This window comes from Barbus barbus, assembly GCF_936440315.1.
Source record: "Barbus barbus genome assembly, chromosome: 26".
NCBI lineage: Eukaryota > Metazoa > Chordata > Actinopteri > Cypriniformes > Cyprinidae > Barbus > Barbus barbus.
The window spans coordinates 368,027-395,999 of NC_136754.1; the positions used below are offsets into that span (position 1 = coordinate 368,027).

General features: G+C 37.3%; 1 protein-coding gene across 1 annotated transcript; it reads right to left on the reverse strand.

The window, feature by feature from the left end:
• LOC306846335 (one cut domain family member 2-like) lies at positions 1-27,938 on the reverse strand (the record flags this gene model as incomplete). The annotated part of the gene is made up of 2 exons (XM_079379645.1): positions 1-293; positions 26,915-27,938. The coding sequence occupies 2 exons, from the start codon at positions 27,936-27,938 to the stop codon at positions 1-3; spliced, it is 1,317 nt and encodes a 438-aa protein (XP_079235771.1).
• Between the last annotated feature and the right edge of the window lie 35 nt (positions 27,939-27,973).

Consider the following 27,973-nt stretch of genomic DNA (forward strand, 5'->3'; position numbering starts at 1 on the left):
TCAAGCCTTGGAGAAAGTGGTCGCCGAGGTGCCGGGCTGCCCGGGACTGACCGCATGCTCGTCTTGCCAGCGATCCATGCATCTTCGGCGTGCATTCATGAAGAAGTTGCTGACGGTGGAGTGCTCCAGGCCCAGCTGCTGCGAGATGGTGATCTGCATCTCTTTGCTGGGCCGCTTGTTCTCCTTGAAGATGGCGATGAGCGTTCGCCGCTGCAGGTCGGTGAAGACCAGACGCTGCTTCTTGGGCACCATGTTTCTGTCTTTGTGCTGCTCCTGTTCCTTTCTCTTGCAGGCTGCCAGGAGGAGACACAGAGAAAGAGAGGAGTGAAAATACAAGAATTCGACGTCCATAAAATCATGCAACCTGTAGAAAGCTGATAAAGGAATCCGTGAAACCAGGAGTCATTCAATAGAGTACTATTTCTGTCTGCTAGTGTTCAGAATTGATTGCAAACTTACACTGAAATTTTTTTTTTTTATTTGCTAAAAATAAAATTAAGGTAAGTGGTTGCAATCAATTTATTTTAGCTACATTTAAATAAACACATTTACTTGACTAACTTTCAACATTTTGTATGTAAATGTAGCTCAAATAAATTGTTTGCAACCACTTACCTTAAAAAAAATGTAGTATCATTTTTCACAAAAGTATCATTTTTTTCAGTGTAGTAAACAAAAAAAATATTGTAAAGCACTATATACATATAGTTAGGTAGAAATACTATTTCTGTATAAATACTATTCTATAGTTAGGCAAATATCTTAACACCTAGAGCTGTCAAACGATTAATTGTGATTAATAAAAGTTTTTGTTCACATAATATATGTGTGTGTACTGTGTATATTTATTATGTATATATAAATACACACACATGCATGTTAATATTTAAGAAAAATATGTTATGTTTAAATATTAAATATATTTATCTGTAAATGTAAATATTTTCAAAATATATACTGTATGTGTGTGTATTTATATATACATAATAAATATACACAGTGCACGCATATATTATGTGAACAAAAACTTTTGGATGCGATTAATCATTTGACAGCTCTACACCATGATTGATTAGAAATGTTTTTTCTCTTCACACTATATCAATTTATATCCAGCTAACAAAAATATTTTATAAAAACTTTTTTTTCTGAATGTTCTCGAAACATTCAAATCATCCAGTTTTTTTTTTTTTTTTTTGGTTATGCAAACATTGCATTTTATAATTTTCTATAGGAATGTTACTTTTGAATGTTCCCTGAACATTTTGAAACACATAGTAACATTTAAAAAACATTAGATGAGCGTCCAACTAAAATGTGCTAATGTTTTGAGAACGTTATTAAAGACCAAAGAACTTTAAACAAACATTTCATTAATGTTTTTTTATTGGTTATTTGAATGTTAAGGGAACATTCCATTGTATCATTTTGCAAACATTATAGAAATGTTACTTTTGAATGTTTCTGAACGTTCTGAAACAAGAAGTAACAAAAAATAGCAGGCAAGCATCTAAACTTTCAAAAAATATGTTTCATGAATGATGTATAAATGATCATTTTATGCTAACGTTTTGAGAACTTTATTAAAGACCAGAGACTTTGAATAAATGTTCTTTGAATAATATTACTGGAAGAACATTTGTTCATAACTCGTCAGAATGTTTTGAGAATGTTCCCTTTTAGCTGGGTATAAATGTTGATATATTAAAAAATAATTTTGATTTATCTGAACAGTTTATGTCTCTGAGCTTATAAACCCCAAAACAATAGAACTGCCACTTTAAATGGCATAATGCACAGGAAGTGACATCATTTGACATCATCAGAATAATCATTTGTTCAGAATTGCACACTTACTTCTCTTATAATTTCTGAAGTATATTGCATGCATACTGTCCCCAGATATGCCAAAATGTGCAATACACAGCAAATAATAAAACATTTCAGACAGTGAAGCCTAAATTACTGCGTTAAATCTACGTTACACTCTTAAAAATAAAGGTTGCAAATGGGGGGTTTTATAGAAAAAACATTTAGGTTCCCCAAAGAACCTTTCAGTGAACAGTTCTAAAGAGAACCATTTTTATTAGTGTGAAGAACATTTTAATAATCTAAAGAACCTTTTCCACCATAAAGAACCTTTAGAGTTTTTTAAGAGTGTGCATTTTGCAGGTCGATGCATTTAATGTGCTTTTGACATGTATTTGAACAATATATTTGTTGTAGTGTAGCAAAAAAACAATGTTCAGCGACACTCTGTGTGTGTGTGTGTGTGTGTGTGTGTGTGTGTGTGTGTGTGTGTGTGTGTGTGTGTGTAGTGGGACTCATGTTTGAGAACCCTCAGGCAAAATCCAGTCTGCCTCTGCGAGCTGTTTGCAGTCATCCAGAGGATTTACATTCATGTGTTCGTACTCACAGCTGACTCTATAAAACACTGCAGACGATACGACAAAAAGCCCAAGTACTTTCCGCTTTTAGCAACAAGCACCACAGAGAGCAGGACAATCTGTCTGCGCAACAAAATCATTATGTCAGCGTTTCACAGTCCTGCCTGTTATTATTCATTAAAACAAACCTTATCATCTGCTAATGTTCAGAACATCCCTCTATGATTCTTACTGTATAATTCTACGATTCCTTCTCTTGCATATGTCTGTATTTCTCTCTCTCTCACACACACACACATACACACACACACACACAGGCACACACACACACTCTTGCGGTGAGGGTTCCCTCAGTGAGATTGTGCTGAGGAGGCTGATGCCAGGCCAAGCGCTGTATGTCTAATTACAGAGAGCCATGAGCCAATCGATCTACCCTACACAGTCAAATCTGTTTACTGCTGCCGTCTAAAGCTGCAGCTCACTCATCCATCATATTCATATACCACCGCACACCACCACACACACCACACACACACACACACACACTGTTATACTGTACACATACACCAATAAAACACACACCAACATGCAGAATCAACTTCAACTTCAACTTTCAACTTTTATTTATTTATATAGCACATTTTAACGCAATTTTATTGCCCAAAGTGCTTCACAATTTAAAAGAAAACATACAAAAAAAGTCAATCATAATTTAAAAAATAAAACCACTTAAAAAGAACCAACCCACAGAGAAAAGAGAAAAAAGAAAAAAAAGAAAAAGTAGTTCCTCTACGAAAGTCTTTCCTCTCCGAAAGCTAATGTAAAAAGATGAGTTTTCAACTGAGACTTAAAAACTTCTAAGGATGGAGCCTGCCGAATATGAAGTGGAAGACTATTCCACAATTTGGGAGCCACAACCATAAATGCTCTATCACCTTTAGATTTTTTTTTTGGAGCGAGTCCGTCCGTCCGTCCGTCCATCCATCCATCCATCCATCCATCCATCCATCCATCCATCCATCCATCCATCCATCCATCCATCCATCTATCTATCTATCTATCTATCTATCTATCTATCTATCTATCTATCTATCTATCTATCTATCTATCTATCTATCTATCCATCTATCCATCTATCTTTCTATCCGTCTGTCCATCTATCTATCTATCTATCTATCTATCTATCTATCTATCTATCTATCTATCTATCTATCTATCTATCTATCTATCTATCTATCTATCTATCTATCTATCTATCTATCTATCTATCTATCTATCCGCCTATCTATCTATCCGCCTATCTATCTATCCGCCTATCTATCTATCTATCTATCTATCTATCTATCTATCTATCTATCTATCTATCTATCTATCTATCTGTCCGTCTATCTATCTATCCGCCTATCTATCTATCTATCTATCTATCTATCTATCTATCTATCTATCTATCTATCTATCTATCTATCTATCTATCTATCTATCCGCCTATCTATCTATCTATCTATCTATCTATCTATCTATCTATCTATCTATCTATCTATCTATCTATCTATCTATCTATCTATCTATCTATCTATCTGTCTATCTATCTATCTGTCCGTCTATCTATCTGTCCGTCTATCTATCTATCCGCCTATCTATCTATCTATCTATCTATCTATCTATCTATCTATCTATCTATCTATCTATCTATCTATCTATCTATCTATCTATCTATCTATCTATCTATCTATCTATCTATCTATCTATCTATCCGCCTATCTATCTATCTATCTATCTATCTATCTATCTATCTATCTATCTATCTATCTATCTATCTATCTATCTATCTATCTATCTATCTATCTATCTATCTATCTATCTGTCCGTCTATCTATCTATCCGCCTATCTATCTATCTATCTATCTATCTATCTATCTATCTATCTATCTATCTATCTATCTATCTATCTATCTATCTATCTATCTATCTATCTATCTATCTATCTATCTATCTATCTATCTATCTATCTATCCGCCTATCTATCTATCTATCTATCTATCTATCTATCTATCTATCTATCTATCTATCTATCTATCTATCTATCTATCTATCTATCTATCATCTGGCTCCTATCTATCTATCTATCTATCTATCTATCTATCTATCTATCTATCTATCTATCTATCTATCTATCTATCTATCTATCTATCTATCTATCTATCTATCTATCTATCTATCTAACATTTTATTGTTCTATCTATCTATCTATCTATCTATCTATCTATCTATCTATCTATCTATCTATCTATCTATCTATCATCTGGCTCCTATCTATCTATCTATCTATCTATCTATCTATCTATCTATCTATCTATCTATCTATCTATCTATCTATCTATCTATCTATCTAACATTTTATTGTTCTATCTATGTATCTATGTAATAGACTAGTAGAACTAATACACACTGTATCATTTAAATTATTTATATAGGTATACATCACTTAATCGATATTGAGAAACGTTTAGAAACATTCTGTATATTTTAGGTTAGGGTTTGTTCAAATTACAAGAGCTGTATTTTGATTCATAAAAATCATGGCTGTCTTTGCTGGACAGATGTGAAGACAAAACAGATTCATCTGCTTCAACAAATCATATATGGAGAGGTGACTAACGCTCAAATGACGGAAAATACGATATAGCGCAGTATTTGATGAGGACTCTCCCTCTTCTCTGACCCATATTTAGAGCTCTTTTGTCCGATTGTCTCCTGTTTCTGTATCGAGCATCACTTCGGCTCTTTCCCACCAGCCTCCACCCGGTGTCATGCGCTCCGTGGGGGATCAATACGGATCGATCGCCTGGGAAGGGGCCCTGATTACTGGACCACGTGCGCAAGAGAAAACAGAGCAAAATCGATCATTGCAGCTTTTAGGGCAACAGCAGAGCGCAGACAGAAAGAAGAAAGACGCAGATTCTACCTGGCGCATTAGACGCACTTTAACATTCAACCAGCAGATATGTTCAAAACACTCAGTACATTAACTATACAGTCCTACCGAGAGTATTTCTTGCTTGCTTTATTCATTTATTCATACATTCATGATAATGGCCTAACATGTGTTTATCTGGTTGCACTTAAATGTGTTTTAAGATGGAAAATAAAATTTCTACTATTTTGAACCTGAATGATTTCAGAATTCAAGAGACATTCAAAATAGAGGCTGATCCTTCTAAAGTTGCTATTATTCACTCAATATTTAGCTACATGTAGGCCTGTTTATTTAGCAAATGCATATATGAGAATAAAAAATAGGAAGCATTAAACAAAGTGCCACAAGAATAATAAAACGCCAGAGCAAGTGTAACACAGAACGGAAATGAGTCTGCAATTAAATATCCGTTCATCCAGTCGCATGCATTCAATTAAACGTCGAGTGCACGTGCGTGCGGACAGACCTCGAGACAATCATGTTTGATGTCATTGGCTTGTCTAAAGCCGCCATTTAGAATAATACAGGTGGGATTTCTGGCAGAAAATGAGAAGCCCTTTCCCTAATACAGAACTGTCTTCTGGCTTAATTTGTCTTTGGATGTTGCGCATAAACCACGCGGATTACTTACAGTGCCTCTGTGGAAAACAGAAGACTGCAACGGGCGAGTAGACACAACTTTCCCTTGCTAGAGAATGCATATACCTAAAACACTGGGGAAACGGCCAAGACTATAATTTCACGCACGGTTTATTCAGATCTCAAGCGTGCACCATTAGCGAATGAACGCAATTCATGCATGTTCAGACTACAAAGCAGAGTATGTTAATAGTTAGCCTATCTGTTAAGATGAAAGGAGTTACGCTGAAACCGATCGGGAAAATTCTTTATTTTAGACAATACAGATGCATTTCATCTCTCAGGCCAACAAACGAACCAAATAACGTTTCTCTGCGGATACACAATTAACCTAATCAAAGCGGATCTGGTTGCAAAGCCTAAATAATATCTCTAAATGCAAAGAAATGACCTCTCCTCCATGTTCAAATGAGTTACAGCATATAAACCCTTTTAGACAGTATATAACCCTTTTTATTGTCGTTTTTTATGACAACCGCATTCAGTTGCTTCATTTTTAATCCGTTTTCTTACAAATGAATAGTTCAGGAATCGATTGACCTTTGCTTTAAAATCTTTTCATGAGGCATGTATTTAATATATAGGTCACACAGCAGCGCTCGTGCCAGGCTTGATATCGCTGCATCTCCAGCTCAATAATAATATACAGTGCAGTGTGTGGGAGCCCCTTAATACAGACATAATATGCTGAACATTTTTGTTTTTTTACTGTTATTCCATTTGAATGCCAGTTGCAATAAATCAGAGTCGATTGCATCAGAATTAGGAACCATATTTAAATAATTGCATACGCTAAAATATGTTAAACAGCACATTGAGGGTTGTCTGTGACATCAAGACTATAAACCCGCTTTGATAAAATAAGAAAATTATCCATATTGACTGTAGCTCATGTGAAAGAAGTCGCATAATCACAGAAAAGACATTCAATACGGGAAGTTTGTGTGTGTGTGTGTGTGTGTGTGTGTGTGTGTGTGTGTGTGTGTGTGATGTTTGCAGATGACATTTTAATGGGCAGCGTCTGTTTAGTTTTGTAATCCAATGGTAAACGCTGATATTGATATCTTATCACTCAGATGGATGAATATAAACTGCTGCAGTTTGTCCTTTTATTTATATTTGCTATGTTCTGAGTTCAAAAGGCAGTTTTTTGAAAGAATATGAGAGTTGCCTAAATCAATATCCATCAAGGAGATAGTCTAATCTACTCATCACAATCTCGTATTGTTTTGCTTAACCCTTTAACTAAAGCACTACACAATTCTTCTTCTAAGCGAGCTTTCTAGTGAGTATAACATATTGTTGCTTAAAAAAAAACATTTGCTGAATTGACCAGTCGTTTGAGATGTGTAAAATTGTGAGGATGCTTCTTGTGTTCAACAGACTAATGCAAAAAGGTGGGTTGCTTCTGTAATGAAACTGAGGTTGGAGATTGGATTATAATCGATTCAGAATCAGTATTTTGCGTGCTACTGACTTTTGCGTGCTTATAATACGCAGTTTTTGCGTGCTTATAATACGCACTATGTTGGCCTGCATATGATACGCATTTTGGCATAGCTATAGTCTAACATGCACCTATCCCACACCCCTAAACCTAACCATTGCATATACAAGCCAAAGTCAATTTCTGCATATAACTGTGCAAAAAATCGTGCCATGAAAACGCACATACATGAGATCGGGTTATAGGCTATAGCATTTGTGCAAAATAAATCCTTTTGTAAATGTTCCGTAGTCTTGAACCACAAAAAGTCAATTAAATGAACATCACAGTTATTGTACATATGTGAACATGCTGTCTGCTGAGGTGGGTGTGGTCTGTGTGTGCGTGTGGGCGTGGCGGAGAGGGCGGGGGGCGGGATCGATAACTAACCGCACCAGGCCGCTAACAGCTCGGCTCGGGATCGATGGCTTGAGCGGGGCGGTTCTGTTTTTGGGTGCGGTGAAACGAACCCTCTCCCGCGCGGGCCGGGCTACTGCTGGCGAGAAACAGTCATGTCAATCAAAGCCCAGTCAACACAAACCAGATCAACAACACACACCCATTACATTCTGCTGCTGCTGCGAGTTTATAGATGGACCATATTTAATCAATGCGGCTCATTTCTGCTGCTTAAAATATCACTGCAACAGTTTTTCTTGGCCAAGCAATGCTAGTGGGTTTTTAAAATCATAATACGTAAACCAAGTTTCCTCTGGTGAATTGTTCACTGGTTAAATTCTGAATTGAATAATAGGCTAATTGTAAATGTACTCTACTTTATCCCGTAGGATCTTATTTGATGTGATTACATGCTATAATAAAATAAATAAAACGTCAAAATTCTGTAGAATCCCTTGATAAATGTTTTTATTTTATTTCAAGAGTTCAGTGTGAGCGAAGGTAAAATGAAGCTGTGCTGGTTTTGAGTGGATGTCAATGTTCCTCATCGAGACAATGAGCGTTTGACAACAATATAAAGCTTAAAGCGGATCTTTTAATTCCATTTTTATTTGTGTGTGTGTGTTTAACATCATGTCGTACACACACGCCACACAAATCTGTTCTTTGTTTTTCTGCCAGCAGCACAAATTAAAATACTTTTTTTTTTTCGACTTTTCGTTATTTTCCATGTCGTATAAAAAACGTTAACGTTTCTACACTCATATAAACATTCATTTATTAGTGAATGTGCGTTTGTTATTAAAGGTCTGTAATATCAGCACGTGCGATTAGTAAATAATGAAATTTAAATGGAAGTAACAGTTTAAAAAATAGGTATTGGTCAATAAAAAATAAATAAAATAAAAATGACAAGTGGTTTTCTGTGAAATGAAGAAAAAACGAGTTATCTGACGACCCGGCAGGCCTTTTACAGAAATTAAAATCATGTTTAAAAATGGAATATTAATAGTTTGTCAACCAGTTAATAAAATAATAATGATAAATAATAACAACAAATTATATTATTCGAATTATAAAGCATAGATATTTTTAAATGCAGGCTGCCTCATCTATTCTCAAACACCTCAGAATAATGAATATTTGTAAAGCTTGTTTTAGATATTAAATAGCACTTTTACGAATGCAGACAGAAGTCAATATTTGCTTTGTGGAAATGCTCGAATAATTCAAAACAACATGTCGAGAATTTATTATAGCATCTCATATGCGACTGAAACGGAGTTTGACCTCAGTAACTGTGTGTGTGTGTGTGTGTGTGAGTGTGTGTGTGTGTGTGTGTGTGTGTGTGTGTGTGTGTGTGTGTTTGAGCTTCTTTTTTCCAATGCCAGTTATTATTTTAAAAATGAATTATAAATAAATAAATAATCAATCAATCCACTGCTTTATATCGTGCATAGAAATCTTTTTTTTTATATATAACATGTAGAAAAGTACTTCCCTTATTATTGCTTCTAACATCTTAATATAGAGGTTCATATTTTCATATTTATATCTTTTTATTTTAGCCTTAATGTGCTGAATATAAAAGTATGTACAATGCTTCAGTATAATCACATTCATATTAAAATACATCATGTCCATTACATTAAAACTTGATAAAATCTCACACAAGGCCCAAAGATAATATGAACTATAACAGCGAGAGAGTTTGGCGTTTAAGGCCGGTGTAGCTTAATATAAGTGAGGTTTTCTCTTTGTCCAGGTCAGAATGAGTTCGTCTTTGTCTTGCGGCTTTCCTAACTGGTCTCCAAAATCAATTTCTCAGTGGACAAACATCTGACAGACCAGATCCATCCCCAGCAGCTCAATTAAACGCCATTCATAGACAGTTTGATTGATCTGAAAGCCAAGAAGTCATTGCATGAGCAAACCATCACTTGCAGATCTTAAATTAACCCTGTGTTGTATGTATGTGTGTTATTCTTGAGTGTGTTTCGGTCGCTAACATTTCACACACACACACACACAAACACACACCTAAAGGATTACATGCCATAGACTGTTCAAATTAAACACATTTTTAGAGTATAAAAACATTATTTGCATCATGTTTAGATCGTTTTCAAGTGTTTTAAGTGTCCATTTGTCAGACTGAATTTGCATTTGAGGTCAGCTGTTTTCCCCAACTGTAAATAATGTATGTACACACAAGGTTTGCATTGCTAGTTTCTAATGCATTTTATATACTCTGTACTGATCCTTGATTATGTGATGCTAAAAGACAAATATGAGACGCATAGATATGTCCTATTAATAATAATTGTATTAGAAGCTGAAATGTTTTGTTTGCATCAGTTTAATGTTCACTGTAAGTCAGTGATTGGTAGTTTGACGTCTGAAGAGTGAAACACTGATGCTTTCAGAACATTGATCTGTTTGTTTGAGTTCCTGTCAGTCTCTTTTTGGGGGCGGGACTATCTGATTGTCCAGCCAATGGCGGAGTGGTAGAAGTGTTTCTGCACTGAAATGAACCCTGATAAATGTGTTCATGATGTGTGTTTGAGAGCAGGTGACATGAGGAGTATATTCCAGTATGTTTGCAATTGCTTAAAAACAGTATGTGGAACAGAATGCGTTATGCAACAATATGCCACATCACAATGTACTGTGCTTGTTTACTGCACATGCACATAGGCAAATGCAGTAGGTCATTCACATATTCAATTTAAAGTAATTTATTGGCATAATTGTGTTTACACACACTCTCAGAAATAAAGGTACAAAAGCTGTCACTGGGGTGCTACCTTTTCCAAAGGGACACTTCTGTACTTTATTTATCCTTAAAAGGGTGCATATTAGGACCTTAAAGGTATATATTAGTGCTTTAAAAAATGCATATTAGTGTCTAAATTAGTACCTTTTAAAAAGGTACAGCCCCAGTGAGAGATTCTGTACGTTTACAATATATATATATATATAATACAATGCTAAATACAAAAATTATATATAATGTTATAATGTGAATTAAAATAAGATTAAAAAATTTATAAAATTTATACATTTATAAAAAATTTATTTAGATTATATAGATAATATATAGATATAGATATATATAGAAATAGTATACTATTCTGAACACAGCTCTGTTGTGTTAGTATGTTCTTCATCTCCCACAGACTGTCATACGTGTGTGTGTGTGTGTGTGTGTGTGTGTGTGTGTGTGAGAGAGTGTGAGTGTGTGTGTGTGTGTGTGTGTGTATATATGTGTGTATGTGTGTGTGTGTGTGTGTGTGTGTGTGTTTGTTTGTGTGTGTGTGTGTGTTTGTTTGTTTGTTTGTGTGTGTGTTTGTGCATGTGTTTGTGTGTGATTCAGAGACAGATCTGTTGATGGGAAAGCTTGAGGTGTTGCAGGGAGGGGGTCTGCGCAACCTTGTGTGTGTGTGTGTTGCTCTGCTGGCTGCGGCTGCTGCCGCTGGCGAGAGCCCCAGAGATGCAGGGAGCGAGCAGGGGAAAGGAAATCAATACAGATTCAGAGCAAGTCAGATAAGCCTTAACAATGTGTAGCGCAGACGCACTCTATAACCCAATCTCACACACACACCACAGTTTCCTGCATATGCACAGGTAGAAGCGTTTAAACATGTGACCAGACCGCCGTGTGTTCATGCACACATTCACACCTGGGTGTTTTCACCTTTAACACACACCTGGACAATGACACCAAATATCTAAGAGCACTAGTGCAAATGCACCTGTTTTGCATTGTTCATACTTTTTTTGCACGACAAATTGAATTTATAATGAAAATGCATCTTAATATGTACATGTGTATTTTGTATCTGTTGCTTTAATGGCAGCGGCAAACATAGCCTGATGATCTTGTTCTCCAGCATGATCAAAAGAGCATCTTGAGCTTCAATGGGAAGTCTGACCCTTAGTATAAAGAATCACATGATCAAAGACACTGTTAAATGGTTTAAAGTGTTTTGCAATCCCAAAACTTGGTCTGTTTCTGGGTTTAAATTAGATTTTGAACCTCAACTCTATATTCTCTTTATGATGACATTTCATTTTATTTATGAATATATTTGAGCACTTTTATTAGTCAAGTTTTTTTTAAGTCAGAATATTTTTGGGGTGTTTTTGTGAATCAAATGCTCTTATGTGGACATTTTATTTAATCATATTTTATAAAACCTTCCCAGTTATATTCACGTAAGATTTCTTATATTTATTTAATGATATGTGAATATTTTGGGGATGTTTTTATTAATCAAATGATCTTATAAAGACACTATTTAATTTCATTTGATTAATGTTACGGTCGGGTGGTTGTAGTAAAAAAGGCGCACGACAAAGGAGTAAACAAAAAGGAGTATTCTTTATTTAACGGCATCAACTCACACTTGACATTAAACTAACTTAAGATCGGACAAAGGACTAAGGGACAACTCAGGGATCGGGCAAACAAGGAAACAAGATAATTAATCTAACACAGGTGAAGACGATCACTGATTAACAAAACTAGGACAGGAACTAAAACAGGAAGAACCAAATATGGGCAAAACCAAACTGAACAGAAACAGACACGTAACAGTTATCTCCCCCTCCCGGAAGGCGCGTCCCGCGCCGTAGCAATGACATCGCGGGCGGGGGGCGGCGCCCTGGAGGCTGGAGCAGGGCCAGGACAGGGAGGAGACAAGGGAAGCCTCCATGGCGGGACAGGAGACTCGGGGAGCCCTGGCGGATCAGGAGACTCAGGAAGCCATGGCGGATCAGGAGACACGGGAGGCCATGGTGGGACTGGAGACTCGGGAGGCCATGGCGGGACTGGAGACTCGGGAGGCCATGGCGGATCAGGAGATACGAGAGGCCATGGCGGATCAGGAGACTCGGGACGCCATGGCGGGTCAGGGAACTTGGATGGCCATGGCGGTATTATTTTTTTGGGAGCCCAAGGTGAATCAGGGAGCTCAGTGGCCTTGGCCCTTGGCCCGGCCACACAGGCAGAGACTATATGGCCCCCTCAAAAAAATTGTTTTGGGATGTTCCCCACTAGGGGCCACACTGGAGGAGCAGACTCTTGGGGGCGCTCTGGAGGAGCGGACTGTTGGGGGCGCTCTGGAGGAGCGGACACTTGGGGGCGCTCTTGCAGCGCTGACATTTGAGGGCGCTCGGGAGGCGCGGAGCTGGACAGAACCAGCGGAGACGAAGGAGAGCTGGACGGGAACAGCAGAGACGCAGAAGAGCTGGACAGGACCAGCGGGAACTCAGGAGGGCTGGACGGAACCAGCGGGAACTCAGGAGGGCTGGACGGAACCAGCGGGAACTGAGGAGGGCTGGACGGAACCAGCGGGAACTCAGGAGGGCTGGACGGAACCAGCGGGAACTCAGGAGGGCTGGACGGAACCAGCGGGAACTCAGGAGGGCTGGACGGAACCAGCGGGAACTCAGGAGGGCTGGTCGGAACCAGCGGGAACTCAGGAGGGCTGGACGGAACCAGCGGGAACTCAGGAGGGCTGGACGGAACCAGCGGGAACTCAGGAGGGCTGGACGGAACCAGCGGGAACTCAGGAGGGCTGGACGGAACCAGCGTGAACACAGGAGGGCGCTTTTGAAGCGCGGACTCTTGAGGGCGCTCTTGCAGCATGGACATTTGAGGGTGCACGGGAGGCGCGGAGCTGGACAATACCAGCGGAGATGAAGGAGAGCTGGACGGGACCAGCGGAGACGCAGAAGGGCGCTCTTGCAGCGTGGACACTTGAGGGCGCTCTTGCAGCGCGGACATTTGTTTCACGTGCGGCGGAGTCTTCATTGCCGCGGGCGGTGGCTGGACGGCAGGAACCTCCTCTACAGTAAAAGTTGAACCCGCGAGGCGAAGTACATAATCCAGGTATTGTTGTAGGGAGCCCGGGGTAGTGGCAGGTGGCGCTCGGAGGAACAGGTAGTTATCCAGACCGCCCCAGAAGACGGTCTTAAGTGTCTCATCCGTCCACGGTACGTAGTGGGAGAGCCAGAGGAAATCCTCTACATAATCTTCAATGGGGCGGCCGTCCTGAGACATCTGGAGCAGTTCATCCTCGGGAGGCAGGTAAGTGCAGTCCATTATTCGGTTGTGGTCCGATCTTCTGTTACGGTCGGGTGGTTGTAGTAAAAATGGCGCACGACCAAGGAGTAAACAAAAAGGAGTATTCTTTATTTAACGGCATCAACTCACACTTGACATTAAACTAACTTAAGATCGGACAAAGGATTAAGGGAAAACTCAGGATTTATAAAGGGATCGGGCAAATAAGGAAACAAGATAATTAATCTAACACAGGTGAAGACGATCATTGATTAACAAAACTAGGACAGGAACTAAAACAGGAAAACCAAATATGGGCAAAACCAAACTGAACAGAAACAGACACGTAACAATTAAACCATACAAAATATATTTATATATAATTAATCAAATTTGTTTAAATATATGTAAATATGTTTGGGGTGTTTTTATTAATCAATTGCTTATATAAGGACTTTTTATTTTTATTTTTATAAATCTACCATTTATCAAATTTATTTACTGATATGTGAATTTTTTTTGTGTATTTTTTGTTTTGTTATTAATCAAATGGTCTTACAGGGACGTTTTTTAAATTGTATTTAATGATATCTGCATATATTTGGAGTGTTTTTATTGATCAAATGCTGATTTGATTTAATGATATCTGAATATATTTAATGGATTTTTTCTTAGTCAAATGCTCTTATGAGGACATACTTTTATTGCATCACATTTAAATATATTTGAGTGTTTGTTTGTTTTTTTTAATCCGATGTATTGAATCTTATGTGAATATATTTGTGCTGGTTTTATTAATCAGATGCATACACGCAGGATAAATGGTGTTATTTTGAGTGAACACAATGCAAGCTCATCTTCCACCTTCAGATCTCACTTGTATTTGCTGACAGGCTCAAATGATAATCAGTGGAGCATCACGATTCTTGCTCCAGGTTTTCCTTTCTCTTCTCGAATCCATTGTGCCTTTGGTCACCTCAGAGTTAATGTCTATGTGAGTATTCATGGCACGTTTTACTTTGCTAACCAAGAACTGAGTCTGTTACGCAGCTTCACGTATCCCTCCCCTCCCGCTTATCAATTATTAAAGCCCCGATCGATCATTTCAGCAACTCGCCTCCATCCTCCGCTTCTCTCCCACCCTCAATCAATGGCCGAATCACCTCCGCATCTGCTTTCATGTCAGACATCATCTGCTTCATATTTGAAGATCTCGCGCTCCTCTAAAACACGCTAACCGTCATTTCCACACTTTTGTGGAGAGAGATGAGAAAGAAAAATACTATTTTGTTTTGGATTCTTTTGTAGTGTGTGTGAGCTTCAGTCGGTGTGATGTCAATATAAAACTGCCTACAAAACTGGTTTGTAAGTTACTGATCATATACTGATAAAATGACAGTTTTAGTATTTATTTCATCATTTGTTGCATCATAATCATACGTGAATATATTTGGGGTGTTTTATGTCAAGTGCTCTTATAAGGACGTTTTATTTTATTATATTTAATAAAACCACCCCAAATATATTCACATATAATAATCAGATTTATTTAACAATATTTTAATATTGTTTTATTTTATTAAATTTGATTTAATCATATTATTTAATTTTTTGTGGATTTTTTTTTTAATTAAGTGCTCTTGTGATTCATTTTTTTTTTTTTTTTTTTATCGTATGTGAATATTTGGATGGTTTTATTATCAAATCCTCTTTTTTATTTAAATTAATTATATGAGAATATATTAGCGTGGTCTTATTAATTTATTTAACGATATGTGAATATATTGGGCTGTTTTTACGAATCAGATGCTCTTATTACATTTACATTTACATTTAGTCATTTGGCAGACGCTTTTATCCAAAGCGACTTACAATTGGGGAATACAAGAAGCGATTCATCTTGAAGAGGCAATCAGACAGAGGAAGTGGTTGTAACACCAAGTCTCAGTCATTGTTCAAATAAGTACAAGCTAGTAAGGGAAGGAGAGAAAGATAGAGGGAAAGATTTTGTTTTTGTTTTTGTTTTAGTTTAGGATGAAGTCAAGTACTGCCGAAAGAGATGAGTTTTCAGTTGTTGCTTGAAGGTTGACAGGGATCCGGCGTTCCAGATAGGGGTGGGAAGATTATTCCACCAGCCAGGAATGGTGAACGAGAATGTTCTGGAGAGTGATTTTGAGCCTCTCTGTGATGGTACCACAAGGCGTCGCTCACTAGCAGATCTCAAACTTCTGGAGGGGATGTAGATTCGTAATAGTGAGTGGAAGTAGGAGGGTGCTGAGCCTGTGGTAGTTCTGTATGCAAGCATCAGTGTCTTAAGCTTGATGCGAGCTGCCACTGGTAGCCAGTGCAAGGAGATGAAGAGAGGTGTAACATGGGCTCTTTTGGGCTCGTTGAAGATCAGTCGTGCCGCTGCATTCTGAATCATTTGTAGAGGTTTGATTGTGTTTGATGGCAGATTCCAGCCAGAAGAGCATTGCAGTAGTCCAGCCTGGAAACGACAAGGGCCTGGACAAGAAGTTGTGCAGCATGCTTTGTCAGAAAGGGCCTGATCTTTCTGATGTTGTGTAGTGCAAACCTGCAGGATCGAGCAGTCTTTGCAATGTGCTCTTTGAAGGTCAGCTGGTCATCAAAGATTACACCAAGATTTCTGACTGAAGTTGATGGGGTAATCATTGATGGATCCTAACTGAATCGTGAAGTCATGCTGTAGAGTCGGAGTAGCAGGGAAGACAAGAAGCTCCGTCTTTGCCAGGTTGAGCTGTAGGTGATGTTCTTTCATCCATGCCGAGATGTCCGCCAGGCAGCCTGAGATCCGTTAATCTACCGTTGGGTCATCTGGTTGAAAAGAGAGATAGAGCTGTGTGTCATCGGCGTAGCAGTGATAGGAGAAGCCATGTGCATGTATGATGGGACCCAGCGATGTAGTGTATGTGGAGAAGAGGAAGGGTCCAAGAACCGATCCCTGAGGAACTCCAGTGACCAGTTGATGTGGTTTGGATACCTCCCCTCCCCAGGCCACCCTGAAAGACCTACCAGTGAGATAGGATTCAAACCAGCGAAGTGGAATCCCAGTGATGTCCAGTGATGAGAGGGTAGACAGGAGAATCTGATGATTGACAGTGTCAAAAGCAGCAGAAAGATCCAGCAGAATGAGGACTGATGATTTGTAATCAGCCTTTGCAATTCGCAGGGCTTCAGTGACTGAGAGTAGCACAGTCTCTGTTGAATGGCCACTCCTGAAGCCTGACTGTTTAGCATCCAGTTTGTTGTACTGTGAAAGAAACAGTGAGAGCTGGTTGAAGACAACTTGTTCGAGTGTTTTCGCTACAAATGGAAAGAGAGAGACAGGTCTGTAATTTTCTAAAAGAGAAGTGTTTAATGTAGGTTTTTTGAGCAGTGGGGTTACCCGAGCCTTCTTGAATGCTGTGGGGAAGATGCCTGTGAGGAGAGATGTGTTGATAATGTGTGTGAGTGCCGGTAAGAGTGTGGGAGAGATTGTTTGGAGAAGGTGTGAGGGGATTGGGTCGAGAGGACATGTTGTAGGATGGCTGGAGAGGAGAAGTTTGGATACTTCTGCCTCGGTGAGGGGACAGAAGGAGAAGATGGGAGTTAGAGCGGTGGATGTGGTTGAATGGAGGTCCTGTGTGTGTGGAGTTGAGAACTGGTTACTGATTGTGATTATGAGGACATTTTACTGGTTACTGATTATGAGGACATTTTATTTTAAATGTATTTAATGATATGTGAATATTTTGGGTGTTTTAATAAATCAATACTCTTACAAGGACATTTTTTATTTTATTTAATCATATGTGAATATATTTCTGATGGGTTTTATTAATCAAATGCTATTGAGTACATCTCATTTAATTTTTTTTTGCCATATATGAACATATTTTGGGTGATTTTATTAATCAAATGCAATTTTTAGGACATTTTATTTAAGAATTAATTATTCAAAATTAACAGTAACGCAAAAGAACCTTTGGCAAAGCGAGCAATGCTGTTTGACCTTTTGGGTTTTTTTGGACATGTACCATGGTAATATCATGGTACTTCTTGAGTAACTTTGGAGTACCAAGTACCAAATAGTGCATGAATATGATAATCAATCTGTACTACCATCTCATAACATCTACAGTATCACAGTACTGTACTGTGAGGGAAATTAAATATTATGTTGAGACCAATATTTTGGAAGCATATTTTGATGGATGATGATGGTCTGAACTCCTCTAGGACTCTTTACTTTTAATGTGCATTTTCTGAAAAGAATTTTAATGAAGTGAGACCAGATTTAGTTAGAATCTTTATTATATATCTTTATTTATTTACGTTTCCTATTTTTCACTTGTTTTTCCTCAATGAATAGTTGTGGTAGCTGGTGCTAAATTATAAACAAATAATAATATGTAAACTATTGATGATTTGGAGGCCAAAAATATTATAATTTTCGAATGGATGTTCACAATACTCAAATATTACTGTATTGTAAGGTAAATTAAATGATAATATGTAAAAGGTTGATGATTAGGAGGCCTTTTCCACATGCTTGTTTAATTTAATTTTAATAATCCATTTAATACTAAGAAATAGGATCATTTGTGAACTCAAATGGAATAAGTTCATAGTGTAAATATTACTGTATCCTAAGGAAATGTAATAATATTATGTAAAATATTGATGTTAGGAGGAAATACTATATAAAACCTTTTTATACAATGATAAACCTATAGAGAAAATTCACCAAGTTCATTATTTTTAACTTTTATTTATGGAAATGCGAATGTAAAACAGTAAATCAGTATCTTATTGGCATTAATGTGAGGGATGAACGCTGCGATGTAACAAATCATCAGTTCTTCTGCATTGCTGTGATTTGCTAATATGACAGTAGTGGTATTGTGTATTTAATTAGAACTACAACCTGAATTTAAAACACACTAAAAGATGCAGATTTTGCAGTGCCCAGTAGATATTCTCACATAATTAATGCACAGTGAGGTTTGTGAAGCTCAGAGATGAAACTTTAACGTTCAGATATCATCTGTTATTCAGCTCGCGTCTGTCGGCGGTGAATTTCTGCTGCTGTGAATGTTCTAATCCAATAGCGGCGTGGCAGTCATAATGGATGGAGGGTCATTTTTTTGTGATGTGTTGCAGAGAAAGAGAGAAAGGACGGAGAGGAGAGAAGAGAAGAGGGGGATGGTGGGCCGTTATTGATCTCTCATACGTGCCGCGGCAGCCTAACATACGTGAACGAGAGAGACACACATCTGCTGACGTTCACAGTTCAGTCATCAGGAGAGACATTCAGATGAGATGCTTCAGACTTGGAAAATCAAGCATTTCTCACAATAGCACAGGGTTTTTATTGGCTGGTTAATGTGGTCATGTGTTGCTATGCAAAATTCACCAAGCACTGGTTTGGGATCAGAATTGAATACTAATATTGATGGTTGAACAATACAGGTTTTTCATTGACTGAATCTCAACATGGCCAAATACTGGTCATTATTTCACTGTACACTTACTATTTTTGAGCATGAGTACTAGTATGCAAATCTTGGCAAAATGTGTAGTATGCCACAGCATGCTAAATAGAGTACCGTATCCCAAAATGCAACCCAAATGCAATAGTTTTTGTTAATATTTTGAATTAGATTTTATTTTGATATTTTCTGTTTTCCCTTTAAATGCAATTTTATTGGATTTTAAGTAGTTTATCTATTTTTTTAGCAGGTCTTTATAATTTTATATTTTTTTTATTTATTTATCAGTTTCAGGGTTTTTCTAGAACTAAAACTGAAACTAAAATTAAACCAAAATCATTACTTGAAATAAAATAGATGTTGAAATAAAATAAAAATATAAAAAATTCAGCTAGTTAATAGTTTCATTTCATGTACTATTATAATAAAAACTATGCAGAGATAAAAAAAAAACCTAGTAAAAATAACAAAAACACACAGCAAAAAAAACAAACAAACAAATTAAATGGAAAATGGAAAATAAAAAAATAAAAACTGGTTCAAAATATTAACGAAAACTATAATAAAATTTTAGAGATACTAAAATATTTTTTATTTTAGTTATATTAGTACTTTAAGTTTTTAAATTTTAAATTAAATTTTTTTAATTTTATTATTTAATAGTTAACAATGATAACTCTGCATGGATCGACTTAATTTTATTTTCAGTATTCAATAATATACTCAATATATCAATCCTTTTTTAGTTTGATGAATAAACCAGAAAATATATGGTGAATGTATATGTAAACATTCACATTTGGCCCTTCCTTTTTGATTTTACTCATTTATAACGGATAACTGAATGCCATTTCATTCAATGTTCAATGTAGAGATATATATATATGGCATACCAACTGAAGTGGTTGCACTTGCATACTATTTTGCATCCTAGTGTACAGTAAGGTGTGTAGTATACTAGCATTCTGTTCTCCCTACAGTCTCCGTCCTCATCAGCTTTGAGCGTTTACGATCTGCTTTAAATACAACAGACGAGCTGCTTTTGCTTTATAAGAGGCAGTACAAAATGTCATTAATGTTTCTACATTTATAGCTGCTTTATGAGAGACGTTTGCTATTGAAGGCCGGCTTCTGCTAATGCTCTGTCACTTATATGGATTGTTTCTTGTGCTGTAGAAATCAGCGCTTACAATAGCATTTGTGATTTAGAGAAGTTTGTGCTTATATTGTTGCTAATCGTGTTGGAAAGATCTGAAAGAATCAATCAAATTCTTTACTAAAAGTCAAATGATGAAACTATTAAAGCGCAGAAATCTAATGTAAATATAGAATCAGTTTTATTTCAGTGTCCGGCTGCTTTCCTTTGGGAATCACTGAAATGATTTTTAGGTTGCTCTCTATGCACTCTAAACTATAAGAAAATGCATTATTTTATGCAATTTTATCATCTGTGCTTTCTTTAGGAACAGTTTACTAATGCTGTGTTTGATAATCTGCGTATAAAACGTGAAAATCGCTCTCTGTTCCCATTTCTGTTCATGTAAAATGCATATAAAGATTTAATGAAATCATTAGTGAACATATTCTATCATAATGCATTATAAATGCATTCATGATGACCTGAAGTATACATAAAATTAGTTGTACATAATTGTAAAAACCCTTTAAAATGCATGTGTAATGCATTAAAATACTCTTTAACTCTTTAACTCTTTAAATTTTGTTATATTATTCATGCATTACACCGTAAAAAAATATATCTTTTAAAATTGTAAATAAAACAAAGATTATTGGAGTGTTTTACAAGAAAATACAGTTTTTCTCTTTCAAAATTTCATGTTTCATTCAATGCATTACTTTTATTTTTTAAAGTTGCATTGTTTATTATAATGCATTACTGTTTCTTTGTTATTTGTGAACTTTACTAGCAATTTCTGCATGGGTTTTCTTTCAGTATGCTCTTTAAAGTTCTAAATAATTAAGTATGACGAAGCATAATGAGTGTGGTTATTAAAATATAAAGTGCAATACAACGTGTGCATTATACAACATTATGGATATCAGTAACACTTTACAATAAGGTCTCATTTGTTTACATTAATGAATGCATTAACTAACAATGAGCAATATATTTGTTTGAGCAATATTAATCATATTGAGCAATGAGCTCAATTACATTTCATGCTAGTTCACAGTGCATTAACTAATGTTAATGTTATATATAGTTGTTTCTACCTGATGTGTCACTGTTTTCATATGCAGTATTTTCACACTATGGGTTGATTTAGATGTGTGATGTGTATTTCTGCTGTGCATTTGACTTGAGTGTCCTTCACTAGCTCTGGTCTCCTGCCGTGTCTCTGATTCCCTCTCTTTAAGCACAGAGAGTAACACGACTGTGTTCTCGTGTGTTATTAAACAGCCCAAAGTCCCCCTCTGTGTCCGTGAAAAAGCGCTATTAGAGGCTTATTCTCAATTGATGTTTTCACAGCACAAGATGGATTTACCGAAGCCTCCAGAGCATCAATATCTCTGCACTTGTAAAGTGTTTGCAGAACATAAAATGCTTAGACCTCGGCTGTTTATGGTTTCCTTTATAAGGACGAGAAATAATTTTTGGCCACTAATATTCTCATTTTTATTTATTTTTTATGGAGCAAAAACACTAAAAATTATTATTGTTGTACATTTTACAAGACAATACTATTTTAGGCTTTCTACTTCAAAATTTAACATTTAGTTCAATGTGTTACTTACATTTGCTAGCAATTTCTGAATAAAAATTCTTTCTACAACAAATTTATTGTCTGAGGTATTCCGTAAAAAAACTAAACATTTGCACATTTATTAAAGATATTTGTGCATTAAATGTTAGTCCAGTTAAATGTTAAACCTGTTACCATCATCTTTTGGTTTCATATTAATTTTTAAACCAAGAATATCACAATAAAAAAAATGATTTTTAAAAGTTGTAAATGAAACAAAGATGGTTGGAGTATGTTTTTCAATAAAATACTAATTGAAAATTTCACATTTAATTGAATCTGTTTCTTGCCATTTCTTTGTACCGTAATTTTTTTATGAAATTTACTAGCAATTTCTAAGGAAAAATTGTTTCTGCATCAAATATTTTCCCTCCATATTCATTTTTTTTCACAAACATATCCATGTCTTTTAAGGATTTTTGTGCATTAAATGTTAATCCAGTGCAAATACATGATATCATCAGCATTGACCTATCTATATTAATTTTTAAACATTTAGAGTGTGTGTGTGTGTGTGTGTGTGTGTGTGTGTGTGTGTGTGTGTGTGTGTGCATGTTTATGTGGTTTATGAGGACACAAATTTGTATAATGACATGGGTATGACAGAGGTATTACAATATGAAGGTGGTTTATGAGGACACTGTCTATGTCCCCGTAATTCAAAAGGCTTAAAAACATACTAAATGGTGTTTTTTTGAAAATCTAAAAATGCACAAAGTCTCCTGTGAGGGCTAAGTTTAGGTGTAGGGTTGGTGTAGGGCAATAGCACACACAGTTTGTTCAGTATAAAAACCATTACGCCTATGGAGAGTCCCAAAAACCAACATGTGTGTGTGTGTGTGTGTGTGTGTGTGTGTGTGAGTGTGAGAGACAGACAGACAGTGGAGTGGCCGGTCATAGTAGCGTGTGTCAAAATGGCTGACGACTCTCTCTGGTCGTTTCAGACCGCAGACCTCAACAGACTGAACATAATACAGCACACAAACACACAGATATCTGAGCTGAAACCACACCAAAGCCTTGCAGAAACTAGCTGCTCATTTCAAAGCATGTGTAATGAGTTCTTACTCAACCCCCCTGAAGAAAATCTTATTGCTGCTTTAAACCTGAAATTCAATGATGTTTGATTGCAGACATTATTGCTCTCTCTTCTAAAACAAAATTATTGTTATTTTAACGCTAAAAGACTGTTAATTGATTAATGGTAAGTTCCTTTATATGGTGAAGAACTGTAATAGATCTAATGGGACATTACATGTAATTTTACAATTACAATTTACAAAGTGAAAACCCATAAATGGACATTCCCAGAATCCTCTGTGTGACTCTTCACATTTGAGGGTTTTTCACTGATACAATTACTTTTCTAATTATCAGTTATGTAGGTTTTTATGTTGTGAAATTAATGTGTATTACATTGTTTTATTGCTTTGTGTTTGTGTGTATGATACTGCGCACCTGTTTATTTCAGCTTGTGGAAAAGTTGTGGTGAACTTTGATTCGTTGTGACTTACTCTTCACCATTTGTGTTCTTAAGGTGGTTTTCATTGTATTATAAAGGTAAAAAACAACAGATTTTAGGAATTTTATATGCATACATAATGTATAATAAGTCTGGTTATGAAAATGTGAAAATGATTACAGGGCATTTTCTATAACTGAGATATTAAAGAAAGACTGTTTTTATTTCTTGCATGTAGATGTTCAGGAAGTATATTTTTGTGAATAGATGAGTAAGAGATGACTAACATGCCTCTGATGCTGATCTGAATGCTGTGTTAGTCAGAATAACCTCAGAGAGAGAGAGAGAGGAAGGATGTCTTAGTTGTGCTGAACAGCAATTAATCACAGTTGCCAAGTGATCCATTAGACATTCAAATGCACACAGATTGGACATGTGTCCAGGCGCAGGTCACTAATGCTGCCCTCTCTAACCACACGCGTCTCATGGGCCTCAGTCCACACACCCCCCAAAAGCTGAACGAAGAATACCTATTGATTAGGAACTAATACATTTGGAATATCAATATGATGAATAGATGTGGTGGAGTATTTCACAGCTCTAATGCTATACCACACTTTAGCTTTTATTAGGCTCTTTACTCCAAACTTGCTGTTTTCTGTGAGTATTGAAAGAGTTTCTTTCTATTTGTGTGTTTATTGCTGAGATCTCTGCATGTGTAAACACCTTTTTCATGCAATTTAATTAAATTTGTGTGCACAGAGTTGCACTACCATTTTTTTATTTCATCTCAGTAACCACTTTCATGCATTATTATGATCTTGCAGAGATCAGTGTCAAAATATTACTGTCAAATGGCCTAAAAATCTAAATAAATAAAATATTATATATAAAATATATTTATAATTTTTTATTGCACTGTATTTGGGTCATCTTAGGTCAGACAGAAAGTAACAACAACGTAACAATAGTAATATAAGATAAATAATATAATTTATATTTTTTAACATAATATTTTGATATTATAAAACATATAAAAATAGGTTAAAGTAGGCATAAATATTGTATATATAGGTTTAAAATGTTCAAATGTAGTGTATATATATTTATAAAATAGGTTAAAGCATATATAAAACAGGTTACACCAATTACAGTAATTTACAGGTAAATCTAGACTTAAAAAGGTAACCTACAAATTATAACATTTATAATAACTGGTTTTATTCAACTCAAAAATATTATTTAACCAACTTATATACATTAATTTATACCAATGCAGCTATTCTTATGTGTTTATTAAACTCCACATTTCCAGTAAACGTTGCTGTCATATATTTGCACGTTATAATTTTTCTGGAACGTTTTAATCAACGCGTCTTTTAATCAATGAGACCATTTGCCTACTCAGTGAGTGCGTAAAATCCAATGTCCCCCTCAGACGCATGCACATCCAGCCGCGTCACGCACGCGTGGAAACCGACGCATAATCATCGCGTTTAAACAAAGCGCTCTTAGCCGCCTCTCAGGTCCGAATCGAGCATTGATCTGAGCTCCGTTTCAAAGGGACGCTGGGAAACTGGCTATCGATCAGCTGGAGGTCACGCTCCGCCGCTTTCTGAACCCGGTATCAAATGGACCCCGAAGACGAGGGACACCCAGGAAAAACACACAAATGTGAGCATTTGCGAGAAATCCCGCGAGCGGCGATCTCCATCTGTCGTCTCTCCATCCCCTTATCAGCCTCTGACAGCAAATCGTTCTCTAATGTTTGATGGTCATCCAGTCCGGGGCACTCTTTAAAGCCAAGGCGTCTCTCTTAAGAAAAATGGCTCTAAATCGCACCAGACGAGGGTTCTTTGGCTTGTGTTAAAATCAGTGGCCTTTTTACTGTTAAATGGCATTTTTAGGTTCCATTTCGAATTTGTAGGCTACTAAAGAACCTTAAACTCCAACACAAAGAAATTGGCAGGTACTGAATGAGTATCAATTGAACTATAAATAAGATGTGAAAACAAGTTAAGGAACCCTTTAAAATGGCCCTTTGCCGATAAGACGTTATTATAATGCTAAACTGTCTTCTTGAAATGGCTTGAGCACATTTACTTGTGTATTTGCCCTCATGATGAAGATGTGATGTAATGTGTATTTGTGCCTCAGAAAGTCACTTTTACGTAAAAAACTGTTCTGAAGATCACCAGATGGGTTCTTGTGTTAAATTATATATTTAGGTTTCCATAAAAGACCGTGTTTGGAAAACAAAAGCTTCTGAATTGAACTAAAGAAACTTAAGCATTGTTGTTTTGCCAGATATTAATATTTTGGTACAAACCTGCCATATACAGAAGCTAATTCTAGTTTGGGCTATTTCTAGACAGTTTATCTTTTTGTTATGCACTCTTAGAAATAACTGATCTTTAATATCCAGCCTTTCTAGTTTCCTTAGATTATTAAAATGTTCTTAACACTAATGAAATATGGTTCACTGAAAGGATCTTAAGGAACCAAAATTGGTTCTTCTATGGCATTGACGTGAAAACCCCCTTTGAAGCCTTCATTCTTAAGAGTGATAGTGGAAAAGGTTCTTTAGATTATTAAAAGGTTCTTTACACTGTAAGAAAAACATTCTTTTAAGAACGATTCTCTGAAAGGTTTCAGAAAGTTTCGCTTCTGTCAAACCCTGCTTTTGGAACCATTATTATAAAACAGGTTAAAGTAGGCATAAATATATTGTTTAAAAAAGGTTCAAATATAGTTTATATATAGATTTATAAAATAGGTTAAAAGTATATAAAACAGGTTACAGTAATTTCCAGGTATAGATCTAGACATAAAAGGGTATAGCCTAAAAATGGTAATTCATATTAACTGGTTTTATTCAAGTCAAAAACATTATTTAACCAACCTATATACATTACACCAATAAAACTATTTGTATGTGTTAAATCAGTTAGAAATTGGTTTAAGGTAATAATTGCAGGTTACTTTTTACAGTGCAGTTTCTTAAGAAAGCTCCACATTTTCAGTAAACGTTGCTATACCATATTTGCGCGTTATAGTTTGTTTGGAACGTTTAAACAACGCGTCCTTTTAATCAATGAGCTCATTTGCCTACACACAGTGAGTGCGTAAAATCCAATGTCCTCATCATACGCATGCATTTTAAGAGTATAAAATGTGTACCGTTTTTCCAAATTAAATTTCCTAAATCCTGGGCATGTGAAGGTGATGATGACTTACCTGCAAGCCTCAACGCGGACATCCTCTGAAACTCTGGTTCCTGTAACCATTTCCACATGCGTCTGAAAGTCTCGCGGCCGGACTTGAGTTTACTCCAGGGCTTTGGGTTGCGCAGCAGATCCGACAGAGTCCCCTGCGACCGACACAAGATCCTCTGAGCGAAGATGGCTTGAGGTATGCTGTATCGCTTGAGCTCAGCCGTGATCCTCTGCGCCACCTCCTTGGTGTTGATCTCCTCCACCTGCCCCGATCCGCCGCTCTGTGCGCCTCCGCCGCCGTGCCGCTCTCTGTCCGCCAGCATGGATCCGTTCGCCTGCGAGTGCAGGTGGCTGTGTGGGTGCATCCCGTTGAGATTAGAGATCATGCCGTGCCCGTGGCCGCCTAAACTCCGCGCAAGATGCTCCTCGCTCCGGGAAAGCATCGCCGCGTGGGACTCAAAGCCGCTTGGAGAGAGCATCTTGTCGTTGGAGAGATGCGCACTTGGCCCGTAGGCAGACAGCGCATGTTGGGAGTTGTGCAGAGACCCGAGGCCGTTGGAGAGCGGGGATAACGGCTGGCCCATGCCGGACATCTCTTTGGGATAGTGGCTGTATAAGTTGCCCATGGACGCCAGGCCGCGGTCGTCGCGCATGAGCGTGAAACTCCCGCTGACGTTGCCGGTGGAGAGGCGCTGGTGCGCGGCGTGGTGATGCGAATGCGGATGCGCGTGGTGGAACTTATCCGAGACTGTAGATATAGGTGGCAGGTGCTGAAGCGGCGTGAGGGTGGTGTAAGTATTGGACAAACCCATGCCCGACTCGCACATGGTCATAGCGGGATGCAGGTGGCCCGACAGCGCGGGGTCGCTCCGGTACTCACCGGCGCCCTCCAGGATCGAAGCCATGCTGGACACCATCGCCGAGCGCCCGTGGGTAACCAAGCTCCGGTGGGAAGCCGACGAGGTTCTGCCGTGCGAGGAATTCATCAGGTCCCCCGCTTGCGCGTGCGGCGCGACGCCGTGCATGTTTTCCATCGTGAGTTCCATCGTGAGAGCCGCGCAAAGAGAGCTTATTTTCCCCG